Consider the following 18,454-nt stretch of genomic DNA (forward strand, 5'->3'; position numbering starts at 1 on the left):
GTAGACTCTGACTCATAGTCAGCTTGAAACCTAGAAAGCTTAATGTCTTCATGTGTTTTAAGGTTGGAGTATTCTGAGTTTGTTTGTTGTTTTTTTTAACTGAATTTTTCTCTTCAGCTGGAGGGAGGAATAGTGATACAGACTAAATACATGGTTTTCCTTCCTCTCTAGTTAGTCATTTTAGAGAATGTCTGTAATATCTTTAAGCAAATTTATTTCCAATTAGTATTCTAGGTAATTTATAGTTTTATATGAGATGAAGTAGATAACCAGAAGAGGGCAGAAGAAACAGCTATTGTAGTTAACCCGGAGTGTTTTAATTACTGAAAAACATTAAATTTTATATATTCTTTGGGTGAAGTGTAGAAGAGAAATTCAAGAGCTTTATAAACATTGCTACAAAACTTCTAGCAAATTGAAGGGCAGTCTATGAAAATGTAGTAAGAGATGAAGTTTCTCGGACTTTTATCTATGAATAAGTAGTAGTTAATTGGGAAAGTTGAAGGGCTGTGGCACCTCATCTCTACAGTAGAGTGTAGCAGGTATTCAAGTATTGTTGCTTATTCAGTTAAATATCTCCATGCAGGGCTTTATAATCTCCTGTCTTTGTTCTCCCAAATTCCTCTGTTCTGCCTTTCCTAACAGCTGTATCAATCTTCTATTCAGAACATAGTCTATAAATTCATTATCTTGGCCCACAATTGTAAATACGGTCCTTTTAAAAACAACTTTGGTAGTTGCATTTGAATGCAGAAAAACAAATCTTACTCTTCCTGTCATGTTTTAAAACTGTGCTACTGTTGGTTGAATCCCAACAGTTGCTTCTAAATATAAATCGTCTTTCTGATAAGCTTTCTGAAGTCAATAAATGGATGATCAAGCTTACTTTGTTCCATAACTGCAAAATAAAAGTGTTCAGTGTTCAAATTTGAAGTATTTTGCAATAGTTTGGCTCAAAGGTTGGGATTTTTAAGCTGCCTTAGTAGATACTGAGGCATGGAGCTGACCTGTAAATGTATGAGACTTCTTTCACAACTGGAATGACTTCCTAGTGCCATTTCCTTCTCTTAGCATTAACAGAAGCTGAGCAGTTTCCCTGTATATACTTGGTATATATCAGTACAAAAGTCATATAGTAATAGTTCTACTGCATGAGACAGATGCCTGGATCACTGAAGGCAAAACAATTATCATGACATTCTAAGATGATTGTTATAGTGGTGTAATGTAAAATAGAAATAAGGAAAACTTGCTGCTTGTCCATATGGAGGAAAGGAAATAATACACTATCTTGTGTTGAAATGACTTAAAATTACTTCTGTTACAGCTGGAAGCCCAACTTGAAGAAGTTGTAGCAGAAGCATCAAAAGAACGCAAGCTTCGGGAGCACAGTGAGGTCTTCTCCAAACAACTGGAAAATGAACTGGAAGCTTTAAAGGTTACATGTTTTTTGATAATTGTTTACTCATGGCACAGGAGCTGCAATAGTTTTGCTTGCACAACTGTTGATACCTGTGGGAAACTTAAAAACTACAGCATTACTAGAAACCTGACCTATCCTGTTCAGATTTATTTGCTTTTTTGCTTGAAAGACTTTAATATCTCATTGGACATGAACATCTTGAAAGTGTCCATTTTATATAAATTCTAAGCAGATACTAAACCAATATGGTCCAAATCTGTTATCTCTGCAACCCATTCGAACCCCCTATTAGGGTCATGTAAGCACAGCAGTCACTTACAGGTCTTAATGGTTGGAGACAGGCACCTTTTAAATCACTTGGGGCCCAAATAAAAATTTTCCCAGGTGCCACCAGTTGGACAATTCTAATTTTAAATAATATTCCCAAAATACAAAGATCATAGACTCTTCCTGATGGTTTCTCTTCTTCTACAGCTGAAGCAGGGAGGCCGGGCAGCAGGTGCCACACTAGAACATCAGCAGGAGCTTTCCAAAATTAAGTCTGAGCTGGAAAAGAAAATCTTATTTTATGAAGAGGAGCTGGTCCGACGAGAAGCATCACATGTTTTGGAAGTAAAAAATGTGAAAAAGGAAGTACATGATTCAGAGAGCCATCAGCTTGCACTGCAGAAAGAGATCATGATATTAAAGGATAAATTAGAGAAAACAAAGCGAGAGAGGTAAGCTTTTGGGCATGATTCATTAACCATGGATTTCTTTTTTTTGTGTATTGCATTGCATAGGTATCTGTGCAGGTTGGTATTTCACCTTAACTCTGTTTATTCCTTTTTGAAAATCCAGTCTACAGGTTCAGCAATGTTACAGTGTAAGTGTTTCTATTTCTTGTCCTTCTCCTTAGGCACAGTGAAATGGAGGAAGCAGTAGGAACAATGAAAGAGAAATATGAGCGCGAAAGATCTATGCTCTTGGAAGATAACAAAAAGCTGACAACAGAAAATGAAAGGGTAATTATTTCAGGAAACATTTTTAAGCAAAATATATTATTACTTCATTACTTTCTTTTGTTGAAGTAGTGTACTCATTGGTCAGAACAAGATCTGTGAATGTTCAGGCAGTACCTGAATAAAACAAGCGTCATTTTTGCCATATAAATGTCAGAGATCTAGCTAAATAGTAACTTGAGCATCTCAGTACTGCTCTTTGTGGGATTGATTCCCACAACTCAGAGGGCACCACCTTCTGATTTCTTAATGAAGGCCACACAGAGAGGGAAGCATTTACAAAGACTGCCTGCCTTCCTGATGGCTTACAGTTAAACCTCATTCCTCTCGATGACCTCTACATTTACTTTTCCTTTGTTTTGTGTGAACTAGCGGTGTGTTCTTCTATGCTCAGGAGCTAGTCTCCAGTTCCACAAAAAAAGAACCCCTTCCAGTTCTTTGGTCTGTGTTAGAACTTCCAGATAGCCCAGGGTGGTCTTGTTTGTTCAGATTCTGTAGGTGTGTAGACCTACACATATGTAAAAAGTCTGAAACTGACATAAGTCACAGATTAAATTAATCTTTTGTTTCAGCTCTGCTCCTTTGTGGACAAATTAACAGCACAGAACAGACAGCTAGAAGATGAGCTCCAAGACCTAGCAGCAAAGAAGGAGTCTGTTGCTCACTGGGAAGCTCAAATTGCAGAAATTATTCAATGGTATGTGCTGTTTAGAGATCCAGATGGCTACTTTCAACTTTTGAAATATTGATTGGCTTTTTTTTTTTTCTTTCAATGTATAGCTAGGCCCTTTCTCTTTGTCTGGGATCAACAAAAGCATGGTACTTCTGAGCGCTGATTAGCTGTTTCTCTTCTGCTTTCTAGTATTGCTGAGTAGTAATGACAAGTGAAATTGCCAGATGCTATTAAGTACGAAGGAGAGGGTTTTGGTGTCAGCTTGCTTCAGTCTCTAAAGTGATCATTAAATCACCCAATTTGGAATATTTTGATAAATTCATTCAGGAAGATCCATGTTAACATATAGAAGAACCTCACTAGCTGTACTAGACAAGCACTTGAACTTAATTCACAGGTCAGTTCTTCCCTCTGTTTTTTGCTGTTTTAGCAAGCTGTGTGCAAGTATTTTCAGCATGCGAGACAAGAAGGACTTGAAGGTAGCCCTTATAAAAATTGAGCAAGCAATATGCAGATCGTGTTCCAAACAATAACAGTGAATCTCTGCAGAATTCTTGCTGATGGCAGAAGGGAAACTTCGTTTCCTTAGCAACAGCCACAATCAAGAGGATCAGATAAAAGAAAAATCTAAAGCAGACGAACTAAGATGTATTCAGTTTTCTGTTGTTGGGAGTTTTCCCTGCTTTGTCCATTTCTGTTATATCCCTAAATCCAGTGCAAACACTCTGATTATTTGGTGGTACAGTATTTGGTGCTATGAGCCATGAAACTTAAGTAACAGGTTTTTGTAATTGCACAACAGGGTAAGTGATGAGAAGGATGCTCGTGGCTACCTCCAAGCATTAGCTTCCAAGATGACAGAAGAACTAGAATCATTGAGAAGTTCTAGTCTGGGGTCACGAACACTGGTAAGAAAATAGCAAGTATTCAGGCTGTCCTGGGGATGTCTAAGATGATACATTTTTAGTTTCAGCTATCTGTTCACAATCAGAATTCTTTTCTAATATATCCTCTGCTCTGCTGTCTAGTTTTTATCTATTGCTTGTGAAATCCATCTAGGTAATCTGATCAGAATTTGATAATTACAGGGGGCGGTTGTTTCATACTAATCTGCCATCATAAACTGCTTCAAACAGTACAGAGGAGAGAAGAAACAGTAACTTAAACCATTAAAGGGGAGTACAGAAATGTACCTCGCCACATTAGAAGCAAGTGAATAATTTTAATTGCTGTTACAGTGAGATAACAAAGTTAGTTTTCTTTTGTGAACAAGTATTAGCTGGTTGATATTGTTACAAACTAGTGACATGCTGAGAGCATGTAGCTTTATTTACATGCAGAACAGTGAGACCTTATGCCATAAGTTTCCAATACAGTAGTAACATGAATTTCCCGATAAAATCTGCAAAATAGAACAGCTCTCAAAAAGGAGCATGGTTTCAAAGACGAAAACACTGGTTTGCCTTGGCAGGTACTAAATACCTGCCATAAGGAAAGGGAGAGCCATTTGCAGCTAGGCATGGAAGCTCACATCCCTGGCAATGCCAGTCAGCACAGTCTGCCATGCAAGGAGTCCATCTGCTGCTGGTTTATAGAGATAAGAAGTTACTTGCCCCTTCCAAACCTATGAATTGGAGAGAATAAGAGAAAGTCATGACTTCCTATCAACTAACATTTGCCTACATCATCAAGAGACAGTTATAATATTGAGAGGTTTAATAGGAAGAAATATCGGATCAAATGTAGTTGGCATTTTCCTCTTAGCTACTGCCAGAATAAAGAATGCTGTCTGAATGCTGTCTGTTCTTTATATTACAACTGGTTTTGTAACTTCAGCAGAACCTGATCTAAGGCAATTATTTCTCAACATAAAAAATTCCTTTCATGTTTATGACTGTTACAAGTTCATGTGTGACTAGAAAGGTATCCATCAGGGAATATAAAAAAAGGTAGTTGACACTGAAAAATGCCTGAACAGCTCAGAATATTAGCTTTTGAGGGTAGTAGGGTAGAATTGCATGGTGTATGAAGAAGTATAGTGTATACTACTTAGCAAGCATAAGAGTTGTTTAGGCAAACGTTCTAGATATCTTGGGTATCTCAAGACCTGAATTATTCCATTTTTTCGTGGTTTTGTTACTCTTGGTATGTTTTAGATTGGTATGTTTTACATTAAATATTACATTTATCTCATGATTGGAAGTCTAGTGTGTCACTGTGCAAGTTTTATACTCTTTTCTAGATTGGACAATGAACACTAGGCATTTTCAATGTGTTCTCTTAGTTTGAATTCCATGCTCAGTGATCCAGCATTTTGGTTTCAAGCATATTGTGTTAGTGGTTTAACCAATATAAATATTGCTCATTACTTCATTTTTGTGTAACAAAGTCTGACTATTGACTGATTGCTATGCCACAGGTATGCTGTCCATAACTAATTAAAAGAGCATTCTCTGAACCATTGTTAAAGCTAATTCATGTCTTTGAACAAGAGCAGAAATATTTTTAGACAGTTGATATTAATACTCGGTAACTTACTACGACAGGATCCACTTTGGAAAGTGCGACGCAGTCAGAAGTTGGATATGTCAGCTAGGCTGGAATTACAATCTGCCCTTGATGCAGAAATTCGTGCCAAACAACTAGTTCAAGAAGAACTACGAAAAGTTAAAGATGCAAACATATCTTTTGAAAGGTAATAAGGGCTTTGGCTCTGTTTGTGTTTTAATGTACTGCTCTAAATTGCTGATTAGAATAGTAACAACTTTCTTAAAATGGCCCCTTGTGCCTGGGATATTTGACTTTGCCAGAAAGATGCCATTCTACAGACTACACATTTCTTACATAGTCAAATGAGAACTGTAAAAATTTTTTCAAGTAAACATTTCACTGCTGTGAATAGTTTGGTAATAAGATACAGATCTTGGGCACCTGAGGAAAAAAAAACATAAGAGCAAATTCAAAGCAAATTCAATACCTTTTCTTAGACAAACTGGCGAGTAGACATATTGGGAATTAAAAGCCAAACTACTATTAGAATAGTTTTTGTTTGGCAGATATCTGCAATGATAGCAGGAGTCTCAAGTACAGTTTTCACTATCTAGTCAAGTAGTGAGGTGCCTATTCAGGGGAAAAATAAAATTAATCAGCTTAAAAAAATAATATATCTTTTAAAATACCACCACTGCTCAAAAAAAACCAAAACAAAAAAAAGGCATTTTCCAAACATCTGAGATGTAGGACCAGAAATGAACAACCCTGTGCACTGGCATTGCTGCCTTTGAGATATTTCAGATTGCATTTTGATCATATTTTGTTGCTTTAGTAAATTAAAGGAATCAGAAGCGAAAAATAGGGAACTGTTGGAAGAGATGGAAGGTTTGAAGAAAAAACTGGAAGAAAAATACAGAACAGATTCAGGTAATTAAAGTTACTGTGTTTTAACAAGAGTTCTAACACCACCTGCAATGTTGCCTTTTAGCTAAGCCTGTTCTGCTTTGTGTTTTAGGTCTCAAACTTCCAGACTTTCAAGACTCCATTTTTGAATATTTCAACACCTCTCCTCTTGCACGTGATCTGACTTTCAGAGTGAGTTTTTACATAAAGTAACTATAAAAATATGGTAACAGAATTATATTTTTATTACATAAAAGTAATACTTGGGCACTATGTGGCACGTTTGGATCTGGCATACTAACGAAATTAGTGTGACACAGAATTGGATGCCCAGTAGATGTCAGATTGCTTGGTATTTTGTAGAGAAGCTCTCACCTTTGGGAAATATTCCCAGAAGTTCACATTAATTATTACCCGTTCTAACTTCTTTGTTTAGGTTAATCTCAAATGTTTGGCTAAATAATATATATTCAGGGCCTTTTTGGAAGGGCTGGCACACCCTGTTACAAATAAGGGATTAAATGCTTTGCAGTTGAAAGATGCTGGTTAATACAAGGAAAAGTGTTCACACAGTTCAAGGAGTGTTTAAACAGATACGTAAAATTATTGGCTCCAGATCTTAATGGAGTGGTTAGAGTAGAAGGAACTGGGAAGAGAATCAGAGGAGGCACAGATGTTGGTATAACAAGTTTATCATGACACACCCTGTGATCCTTAGAAAACTAACCATACAAATCACAGCTCCAAGTGGGCATTTCACTTTAAAAGGTTTGTGCATTCCCCAAGGAAGCAACTGTTAAATGCAACGTTGAATCACATTTCCTTACTTCCTGAACTCTTGATCTGTGAAGATTTTCTGGGATGTTTTTTTGCAAAACATACAGACAGTTTAGGATAAAACCAAGAGCTTGAACTGGAAAGAATAATCTGTTATGTTTATGGAGCTGATTTAAAGGGGCTCAGGTTAAAAACTCATCAGGCTGGTTAGATTTTTATATCTGAAATGTGTACCCCCCTCCCCAATTGTCACTGTGGCTAAAAAGAAAGCCTATGGACATGCTGTGATATTTGCATACACTTCGTGTATGTGCTGTTCCCAGTCAAAAAATGTCAACGCTGCCTTTCTTGGTGAAGCAGTAAGATGTGCTATATGGATGAGGTGGAGGGAAGAAAGAGAAACATGATATATGCTACTATCTGAATAATAATTTTTATCTACCAACCTTGATATTTTAAAATATGCTTTAAAAAGTACCAGATATACTTTAGCATGTAGAATATCAAGCCCATAACTAATCAAGATTCCGTTCTACAGATCTTGCAATAAATATGTAGTCGCTATGGAAATGCAGGTGGCATTTTCTGATGAATTACATTAAAATTGCTGATACTGTACTTAATGATTTCCATTAACAATTTTTTTCATGTGTACTTATAAAGATAGTCCATGTCATCTGCTCTGGGTTAATTTAATTTGAATAAATATCATTTGGCCATATAAAACATTTTATTTAGCTAGGCTACTAATACTCTAGCTGAAGTTTTCCTGTGGGTGATAAGTGATCATTTTTATCCCTCATATCTGTTACAACAAAGGATTCTGTTTCTTCTTCGTCTACATCTTCTCTGCTAGCCTTTTGGGAAGAAGTAAGTTTTTGCTAGTAGTTTTGTCTCTTTACTTTATTGTGACCTGTCATAGTAAAAATGGCCTTCTAAAACTAGATATTTTACTTCCTTAACTTCTCTGTAACTTAATCCACTAAATAGAGCTAGTTTAATTTTCTTTTAATACCTCTTCACAGGCTTACTATTATATATTTTGACTATCTCTGTGGCTAAAGCTGAATCACACTTAGCATTTTTAAATAGTTCATCTTACATAATGGTACAATTTGATCTTAAATGGCCCAGCCCTACCAATCAATTCATAACAAAAAAAACCCCAAATATCTGAACATATTTAATGAGCTAACTGAACTTGAGCCATCTTCCTGTCTAAGCTGGCTGGGAAGTGAGTGATTCATTACTGTTGCCTTTAGTGCTAATTACATCATTGATGTGAAGTCTAATCTGATGTTTGTTAATCATGATTTTCATGATGTCCTCAGAGTACAGTAATACAGTATCCTACTTCCACACCCAGCTGCTTTAGCTCTGGAATTGTAGCATACTTCCCCCTTGTGCTGGCAATTAGTAGTTGCTAATTTAAGTGTGAAATTAATAGAAGGCTTGTAATGGATGCTGGTCTTAAATTTTAGTGAAGTAAAAGACAATGTGATTAAGTAGACATGATTCTTTTAATGACAGAGGCCAACCATTTTTAAACAACTTTTTGAAAGGTTGTGTAGTACTACTTAATTTTTCTTGTGGCAGAATTGCTGGATGCTGTGTGCTAGAAAAATCCTAGTGTAGTACCATGAGAAATAAGCTATTTTATGGATGATCACCAAGCTTCACAAACATCATTCCATACCTGCATGCAAGAGATTAGACACAGCCTTGCTGGGAGAAGGCAGCTGTTACAGCATTTATGCTACCTACTATGAGGTTTTGCATTTCAGTACTTCCACCTTTACAGCTTTTCCGTCAGGTGGCAGGGTTTGTTTTGAGGAAAGATATTTTTTTTTTTTCAGAGTGGAAAGTTGTTAGATGTATGTGTACTGCATATAGAAATCACCATTGTTTTTTGTTTCCATTTTGTTGACATGAGAACACTTCATCAGATCTGTGGTATCTAATCTAACATGTTTGCTGTCACTTTTGCAGACCAGTTCTATTAGTGAGCAGGAAACACAGGGTCCCAAGTCAGAAGTTTCACCATCTACTTCAGTTGTAACTGCAGAGCAACAACAAGAAGTAAGAGAGCCATTATTTTACCCTAAAGAGTAATTCACTAGAAAGTCTCTCTGTCTTGTTCATGATAAATACATATTGCAGCATTCATTATGAAGAAGCAGTATTGAATGTTGCTTATTTGCAATGTGTCAGTGTTAATTGCACCCGCTTTGAGGACAGTTGCAAATGAAACCTTTTTGCTGGCTCTGTGTATGTTGATGTACCTCATTTTCATATGTTTTTTGTATTACTGCTTGTTTGTTAGTGTGCAGGCTTTCCTGTGAGTGCTTTAAAACACAATCTGTTTCTATTAAATCAGAATTATGATGTTTATGACAATTACATTTTTTATAATTTTCAAAAAAGAAAAAAAATAATCAGAAAACAATAAGTTTTGCCACCCCAATCTTGAAGCAAATTCTTGAAGCCTCATTTTGCTCAATTACAGTTTTTTGTGATTCAGGAACCAATTCGGCTTCAGAGGATGCCTGCTGCTCCTTCCCCCACCATTCAATCCATTTCTCTAGCTGTACCAAAGGTAGGGGGACTGTGCTAACCTTATTCTAAAGAACAAAGGAAAAAATACCATTTATAAGTTAGCCCTCCATGTTTGTTCTTGTCCTGTTTGGGTTTGTCATGTGCGTGTTTGTTTAGGTCTGTGTTTTTAATCAAATGTTTCCAAATGCAAGTTGATGGGTTTTGATTTGTCTGAAGGAATGACAAAAAATAGTTGGTTGTAGGCTTGGGTTTGAGTGTCTTGTGCAGTTGGAAATAAAACTCTTACTATTGTCTTGCAGTGGCTTTTTCAAGCTGCACTTACTTAAAAGAAGCCCAGGTTTCATAATGTACACTCTGATATAGTGGAGGGTGGTGAAGGGAGATGCTTGCATTACCTAAGTACAGAAAGTGAAAAGTTATTTTTTATCCTGAATGTATCTTTCAGCCTAAAGCTCACCAGCTCAATATCAAGTCATTCACAAGCCCTACTCAGTGTAGTCATTGCACCTCTCTTATGGTGGGATTAGTTCGACAAGGTTATGCCTGTGACGGTGAGTCAGTTAAACTTTTTATATTTTCAGCAAGACCCTGAAAAAATCATCCCAAAACACTAATGTGTTTTAAGGCAGCCATTTCTTTGGGGAGGGCATGAGAGAGGGGGGTGGCTGCCACTGAATGGTTCTCCTTTCTTTTTGCATCATCATCAGACTTCTAAAGTTAAAGAATTAATGTAAGCCCTCATGGTTCATGTTCATATTATTAATTAATTCTGCTACCATTAGTGCTGTTACAGTGTGAGTTGGGGGGGGGGAGGTGGAGAAGGCAGGACTGTTTTCTGTTTCCATAGTACAGCAGACTATGGGAATGCTCTGGTAACATGAATCTGAGTCTGTTTTATGCTATCCTGATCATAAACCCTGTATGTTGGAAGGACCATTTGCTAGGTTTTTGGGCCTGTAGCCTGTCTTGCTGTCCATTAGTTTTACTTAAAATGCTTTCTCTGATGCATGTGTCGCTATTGAATTTCATGTTTGAGTATATGGGGGTATTTTTATTTGAAAATACTTATCTGTATCTTGATTAGACACATGAACTCAGTAAATAGTCCACAAATCTGTTGAAGACACTACAGTATATATAACCTTATTGCATTTCTGTGCCTAGCATAGTTCATGCTAGTGACACTCTCTCCAGTGACACCTTCAATATCATATTCAGATTGCCTCATCTGCCCTTCAGGGCTTTTTTCGTGGCAGATCTTCTGGTGGCAGTTTTTCCCCAGGAGCACCTATTGTTCTGCCAGCACTTGCCCTGGGGCTGCCTTTTGTCTCCCATTGCTGGCAGTTCTGAACTCTTGTTTTTGCATCTCTTTCTGCAAGTTTGAAACGGTCTTTTTCCTTTAGTGTAGCTATCAACTTAGGTCTTTTTTTTTCCCTCATGTATTTTGATTAAGCTCTGCATAATTAGTTTTCCAGTTTGCCTCTTCTACTCCAGATCTTGACAGCTACAGAAAAAACTGGAATCACATTGACATGAGAACAGAGATGACTCCAGTAGAACAAAACTTGCCATGTTCCACTCCCAATGACTGGCTTTTCCCTGTTCCTCCTCTTTTTAATGCTGGAGACTATGGTAAAATACAGCTGCATTGCCAGAGGCCTGTAAAACTGGCTATATCCTTTGGATTTCCCCTGTTCTGCAATGCGTGTGCCTTGATATGCGTGGTCCCAAATAATTATGATGCCTTCTGAAAGAGCTGAATTTATTATCTGGTCTTGGGGAGCACCTACAATACTTTGCACGCACAACTTTTTGGTAACCCCAGTTCTTGTGGGAGCAACTGTAGTTCAAAGAACAAGCCAGGCAGCCTGCTCTGGGCTGCCCTCTCTCCTGGCTGTTCCCTTGGGCATTGTGAGGGGTTGGTTTGCAGCACAGTCTGTGGCTCTAGCAGAAGCAGGCTGTTTCCAGGTTTTCTGGAATCCTTTGACCCTTTGTAAGAATGGGACTATATGTGCAAAGGGTATCTGCCAGATGCTCACTTCCAAGAATATGGTTAGGAGGACGCACAGGGTAGGTCAGAGTGCCATGCCACTCTCCCACTGCCTTCCCAAGCCTACTGGTAGAAACAGGGTAGCTGGGACAAACCAGGCAAAATCTCTGTGGAAAGATCTGGTCCATAAACTGTGGGTCAGATTCCTCGATATAACGTGTCAATTCGTTCTGCAGTTCTTGGTAGTCTGTCTCATGTGAAGTAGCATATATTCTGAGTTTTTTCTGTGTAGTGCTTCTGTGTGAAGTGCTGTATAGATAAGGGACTTAGAGATGTCTGTCCCTTGCTGGTGTAGCACAAAGTGGTACAAAGTGGTGTAAATGGTAAGAAAGAATGTAACAATTAGTATAGATGTTTGGTCCTTATTTGATCTCTGAGATAGATAGATATACCCGTTTCACCACACAGCGTTTCAGTCCTTGTCCCTTGGCTTCTACTTTATTATGCTTTACAAGTCTATTGCCTGTGTTTATTAGTTTAACCCTTTCTAATTTTTTTGTCAATTTAGTGTTATTTTGTCTTTGCAGTATTCTTGCATACTTGGATCAAATTAAACACCTACTATATTTGTCTTGTTCCCTATCACTGCCCCGTATTTTTTATTCCTCCTTTATTAATACTTTTTCTCTTCTGTGACTGGGTTAGTTTCTGCTTAACACCAGTGAGGCTGACCAATTCCTTTTCCTTCTGGACAGTGCTTTCAAAAGTTGCCTTGAAGTGTGGACTCAGTTCCTGCCCTTTATGGAAGTAATAGGCTTAAAAGAGAAAATAAAAGCACTTTGGAGGGTCTTGTACAATATCTAGGTCCTACTCCTTTAGCATAGTGGGCTATTGCAATATTTGACTGCCTGTTTTAATGTGATTAATTAATTTGCTGAGCGTAAGGGTAGACTGCGTTAATCTCCTGTTATGATTGACTCATACACGCATTTCACTGTGAATTTTCTCTTTTGTACTTAGTGTGTTCATTTGCATGCCATGTTTCCTGCAAGGATAGCGCACCTCAGGTCTGCCCCATACCCCCTGAGCAAGCCAAAAGGCCTCTTGGAGTAGATGTGCAAAGAGGAATAGGAACCGCCTATAAAGGTTATGTCAAGGTAATAGTCTTTTGTTCTTGGACAAGAGAAGAATACTAAACTTCACTTACAGCTATGCAGCTTGGAACGTCCAAGTATGTTTAAACAGATCTCCTGAAATGTGCTAAAGCTGTAAGGCTTTGTGTGCTATCTTATGTAACTTATTTAACCTTCATTGCTTTAGATGTGGGAGAAACGGTTGGTTTTACTACAAGAGCTAAAGGTTAGTAGATTAGTAGCTACAACGTTCATAAGCAGGAGGGGAGTGGGGGGAAGCATGCTTTAAGGAAGAATTTCTGTCAGTGTTGATGTAAGCATAATATAAAAGGTAAACTCTTACCATTTTGGCATTTGTGGAATATACAAGCCCCATTGTTTGTCCTAATGCTGCCTAATAGACTTATTAAATTGTAACAGGGAATGGTTGAACTTAAGGGAGGAAAACTGATTGCTTGATTACTTGACATTTTTCACTCCGTTTTGAAGGGCAAGTAGAATGTGTTCTAATTCCGTTGATCTAAGTACAAGCTTTTCTAAATGTCCCTGCTTTTTGTGTCTACTACATGTGCTTACATTTAATAAGCAATCAGTTATTTATACACAGGTCCCAAAGCCTACAGGAGTTAAGAAAGGGTGGCAGAGGGCTTATGCAGTTGTCTGTGACTGTAAACTGTTCTTATATGATGTGCCTGAAGGAAAATCCACCCAGCCTGGAGTTGTTGCAAGTCAAGTCTTGGATCTCAGGTTTGTATTATTATGACAGAGTAGATATCCTCCGTATTTTTTTCCTAACAGGAATATATATTTATAGTACACAGGAAACTTGAAGATCATGAGAGCTCTGGTCTGAGAAGACCTGTCTTCTGTATATAGACTTCAGCTAAGTTTAGGCTGAACAAGTTGGCTCAACAAGAAGTCACTTAAGTGACTTTATAGTCACTTATATTACAATCACTAATATTTACAGTATTAGCATGCTTCTTCCTAGAATTCCATATGCACACATGGAAAACAAATAGAATTTGGTAGATTGTTTTTCCTCTGCACTCTGACCTTAACATTGAGTCACAGATCATCCCATAGCCGGTCATTTCAGGAACATTAGAAAAACTGAAGTAGTCTTCAGAAAAGCACCAAGTAATTTGCAATGCCAGTGGCTCTGACCCTGCCTTCTCACAGGAGTTTTTTCATGGTGAAACATTTGAACCACTGAACGCTGTCTACAAAAGTTCTGCGACTTGCATTGATCAGAGTAACCAAGAAGTTTTTTTAATTTCAATTTATGGAATTATCAAGAAGGTGTAATACCTTTTCATGTTACAGCACTTTTTATCTCTGTTGAATATAAAGTTTGCATTCACAAGCACCTTGATATATATTTTTTCCAGGCAGTAATACCATGGGGTTGCATCAGTACTGCTGTTCTGTTCTCATATTTATTCTCTGAGAACCATCAGTGTCAGCTCTCTCTGACATTTTGGCAGCAGGAGCAGAAGCGTGGAAGTATTGCAAATAACAGCATTCACATCTGTACATTGCTTGAAGCATCTCAGCCAGATATAATGCCAACTGTCCCATGCTTTATCTGCTTATTGTAGCTGCCTCTTCGAGTCTGTCTTCCGAGGATTCTTAGATGTTTTAATAGACGTTAACCACCACAGCTATGAATTCTAGCATGGGCAAATTTCAGGCATTAGTGTCATCTTTACGCTAAAATTGGCAATTATGGTGATCAACTTGGTCAAATTCAGTTTAAAAAGTCTTGTGTAGACAAGCCCGCTGGGGTGGAGCACTGAAATGCAGAAGTTCTGATGTCTGTTTATTTTACTGTAATAGAGAATAAAATCTAGCTGTTTTGAAAACCCGTATTTGAATCCCACAAACTATAATTATGTTGCCAAGAGCTTTTTATGTGATTTTTCTTTTTTTCCAAAGGCCCCTCTCTTGCTACACATTGAGGTATGAATTATTCATTTCTAATGTGTCTGCTGGGCTGGAAGAGCAATATTCTTGCTGCTAATTGTAGAGTAGGTGTGGTCGGTAAACCAAAACTACACAAAGCCACCCCACTTCAGGTGGACTGAGTTACATGTACTGAATGCTGTAGAAACATAACTAAAGCTTGTGAGTTGTTTGGGTCAAGGATGGTTAGAGCATAATAAAGCAGTGATGGCAGTTGTGACCTCTGTGCGGTGTTAGGAGATTGCAGGCTATTGAAACAGTTGTGATATCAATTAGATTTTGCTGAATAATGTTAGTGTGTGCATGTATGTGATTCTCTTGCTCTCTTTCTTACTAGAGATGAAGATTTTTGTGTGAGCTCTGTCCTAGCATCGGATGTAATACATGCAACTCGTAAGGACATCCCTTGTATATTCAGGGTATGGTTACCAATTTGCTCTTAAAGAAAATACAAGTTAAATACCCGTGTTTTGTTTTGATAGTGAAGTATGTTATCCATATTAAATGTTCATTAAGCTATGCAGAAGTATAAGAATTTACAAGGGGTGCTGAAATGTGTAGAAGAATAAATAATATGATACTTCTCTTATAACTGAATTGTAAAGAACAAAGTTCTCCTTCTTTTGCTGCTTCCTTGTATATCAAGTTTGACTTTTTTTGTATTCTTGATTATAATTCAGTATATTTTTGTCTCCACTTCCATTGGTATTACCAGATCCTGGTTTTTCTTTCTTAGCTTTGGAGGACTCTAGCTTTAGGAACTGATGCTGTAACAGAGTAGGCTGAAGCCGGGTTGTGCTCACTGATTCTAGTTTGCCATGTATTGTCTTGTATAAAAAAATACATTTGAAATTCTAGTTTCCTTAATTTCATATTTAAGTATAGTAGAAAAAATTTAAGAGAAAATAATTAGCTTCGTTAGAACATACATCAAAGAGAATATTATATGTGAATGCTGTATTTAGTTTTTAACAGCAGGAACTTCTTTCTTGGGTTTCATGTGAATTATATTTAATCTGGAGTTATAAAATACAGAGAAGAGTATGTTAGTAGCCAATATCTATAATCCCTTGAATTTGAATATAGAAACTCACTGTTTTCAGCGTCTCTAATCCTCAGTCATTTAGAATCAAGTCAATGGAACATGGAAGCCAAAGAGCTGACAGTCACATGCAGTGCCAATCATTTGGTCCTTTAGGGTTTTACTTAGGTAATGTCTTGAGTGTTTAAATGCTCCTGTGGCTTTGCTTTTCTGCTTTTTTGTAGAAATATTTTCTGCAGTGGATTTTCATCCTTTGGTTTACTACTGCTTTTACCTTAATTTTCCTCTTGTTTCTAAATGTATTTTTAATTTTTTTTTTATTCCCATCTGCCTGCTCTCTTCTCAAATTAGCAAATGTGGAATACTATGGGAAAGGACTTCTGAGGAGAGAAAATGAACTATGCAGAATGGTGGTTGATTTGCTTAAGAAAAAAGCATCCATACAGTTTAGCCTGCCTGACTTGCTGCTCTAATTTCTGCCTGCAGTTTTTAACTGAAAGGGTATCTAAGAAAAAAACTTTTGTCAGATATCCCCATGTAAGAATATTTGTGTGGCTAGACATGACAAAATGTCTCCGCGGTTTGATCAGATTATCCCCTACTAAAGGGATCTGATTAATTAACTGGAAACCTGGTGTGTGAGTATATCCATTTAGATACCCTGTTGACAGGGACCAGAGAAGGTGCTGCCAAAGTCCATCTCTTCTCAGTTTTATGTCCCCCTTCAAAAGAAGGAATTTCTAAAATGGAAACAAGTAATATCTGATGCAAGAGAGTCTGTTTTCTCAATTTCATTTAGTTGTAGGTTTGTATCTTGCTGACATAATGATATAGAGTGGCTTCTACGCAACAATTAAAACTGTTACTTTATGTCATCTGTGTAAAAAATGTGGTCCTTCTTTCATATCTGTTATTTCATGTAACACAGGATGATATTGGTGGTCCACCAAAGACAGATTTTAATTTCTTTTGGATCCTCCACCAGCAGAAAGCAGTATCAGAATGCTGCCAAGCACTAAAATATTGCCACCTTAGACCCCCCCATGAAATCAGGAAGAGGAAGAACTTGTCTCAGACTCCAACATTCTCTCCTTGGTAACCAGTTTTTAAAGCTGGATGTTAGGCCATCCTGGCATCCAGACACTACAGTCTAAGTGCTGCCATCAATACGTTTTTGATAATAGTGTAAGAGTGTCTGTAGTGGAGTCCTTCCACAGCTTAGTAGTTTGATTTAAGAAGCCTTGAGTTTCATAGTAAATACTGGATTTTTGTATGATGAATAACGCTAGGTACATTATGACCAACTTCTCCCATGTTTTCTGCATTTGACTGCATGTAAGATGCCACCTTCAAAAGACTGAGAAGTAATACATGGTGGTACTTCAAAGGGAAAACTATAGCTGAAGTCTGGTTTGGTTTTGTTTTGTTTTCAAATTTAGAAATATTATCCATTATGCCTCCATCCATCTTAAAAATATTAATGCTTAGTTACAGTTTAGACATGAACAAAGCTTGATGCAGAGTAATAAGAGCTTCGAGCAATTGCAGGCTACTCGGTTCTTTTCCTATTGCTCTTCACTTTTCTCTTCTGGAGTTCTGTCTTTCAAATCCTATTGTCCCAAGTTTATTTTCAGATATATTTTATCTTTTAAGATGCATGTTATTGCTTAATTCACTCTTTAAGAAAGTGTATGTTGCATAACCACATCATCCATCTTTACCATGATATTCTTATAAAGGTGTATAGGCTGAAGGTGTGTTATTCCATGTATGAATAGTTACAGCTTTCAGGTTTGCACTTTTGCACCTTCTGCTGCTTTTTTTCTCTCTAACTGTTGTTATTCTAAAAGTCTGTTGTGAGGGCTGATATTGGCTGATGGCCTAACTTTGTCTGTGACTGAAAGCCACAGTTCCCATGATCTCATAAACCCTTTGATCTCTTCATACAGGACACAAAACTAATATTAAGAAATAGTAAGTGCATACTTTGGGCAACAGAAAGTTCCTGGATAGTTTTTCTATTCAGGATGCATTCTGCTTTGAGATATAAGGATGATTTACCTGAAAATTAAGTGAAGCCATAGTGATTTTCTTTTAACACGGGGAAGTGGGAGAATGCGCTACTTCAGTCTCAAAACATTGCTTTCCTCCAGAGCTTTTAATGCAGACATGATGTGCTCTTCCCCCCAGACAAATATTTTGAAAATTAAGCAGGAAAATCAAAATCTAGAACCGATCATAGCAATACCATTGGGTTTAAATGCATCTGACTCAGAAAACATGTATGTCATTTTCAGTAAGTTATTAGATGATGGTGGGGAGAGGGATCAGGAGGGAGCAGGAAGGAGCCTTTTACTGCCATGTATTGATTATTGTAGTAAAGGAATTATCCTGGTTTTGGCTGGGATAAAGTTAATTTTCTTCCTAGTAGCTGGTATAGTGTTATGTCTTGGATTCACTATGAGAACAATGTTGATAATACACTGATGTTTTCAGTT

General features: G+C 37.4%; 1 protein-coding gene across 13 annotated transcripts in view; it reads left to right on the forward strand.

The window, feature by feature from the left end:
- Positions 1-18,454, forward strand: part of CDC42BPB (CDC42 binding protein kinase beta) — a 101,741-nt gene that overhangs the window by 69,237 nt on the left and 14,050 nt on the right. For 7 of the 13 annotated variants that reach the window (XR_012650665.1, XR_012650664.1, XM_075029780.1 and 4 more), the window contains 14 exons: positions 1,328-1,438; positions 1,898-2,142; positions 2,322-2,427; positions 2,997-3,121; positions 3,900-4,005; positions 5,644-5,792; positions 6,423-6,517; positions 6,606-6,685; positions 9,260-9,349; positions 9,777-9,866; positions 10,272-10,377; positions 12,837-12,973; positions 13,557-13,696; positions 15,252-15,333. Coding sequence is in view for 11 of the 13 variants with exons in the window: in XM_075029780.1 (XP_074885881.1) it covers positions 1,328-1,438; positions 1,898-2,142; positions 2,322-2,427; positions 2,997-3,121; positions 3,900-4,005; positions 5,644-5,792; positions 6,423-6,517; positions 6,606-6,685; positions 9,260-9,349; positions 9,777-9,866; positions 10,272-10,377; positions 12,837-12,973; positions 13,557-13,696; positions 15,252-15,333 (1,662 nt within the window). In the remaining 2 variants the exon portion in view is untranslated. The remainder of the gene's footprint in view (positions 1-1,327; positions 1,439-1,897; positions 2,143-2,321; positions 2,428-2,996; positions 3,122-3,899; positions 4,006-5,643; positions 5,793-6,422; positions 6,518-6,605; positions 6,686-9,259; positions 9,350-9,776; positions 9,867-10,271; positions 10,378-12,836; positions 12,974-13,556; positions 13,697-15,251; positions 15,334-18,454) is intronic. The other 6 variants (XM_075029783.1, XM_075029782.1, XM_075029787.1 and 3 more) reach the window with 2 other exon arrangements.

This window comes from Buteo buteo, chromosome 6 (assembly GCF_964188355.1).
Source record: "Buteo buteo chromosome 6, bButBut1.hap1.1, whole genome shotgun sequence".
Classification (NCBI taxonomy): Eukaryota; Metazoa; Chordata; class Aves; order Accipitriformes; family Accipitridae; genus Buteo; species Buteo buteo.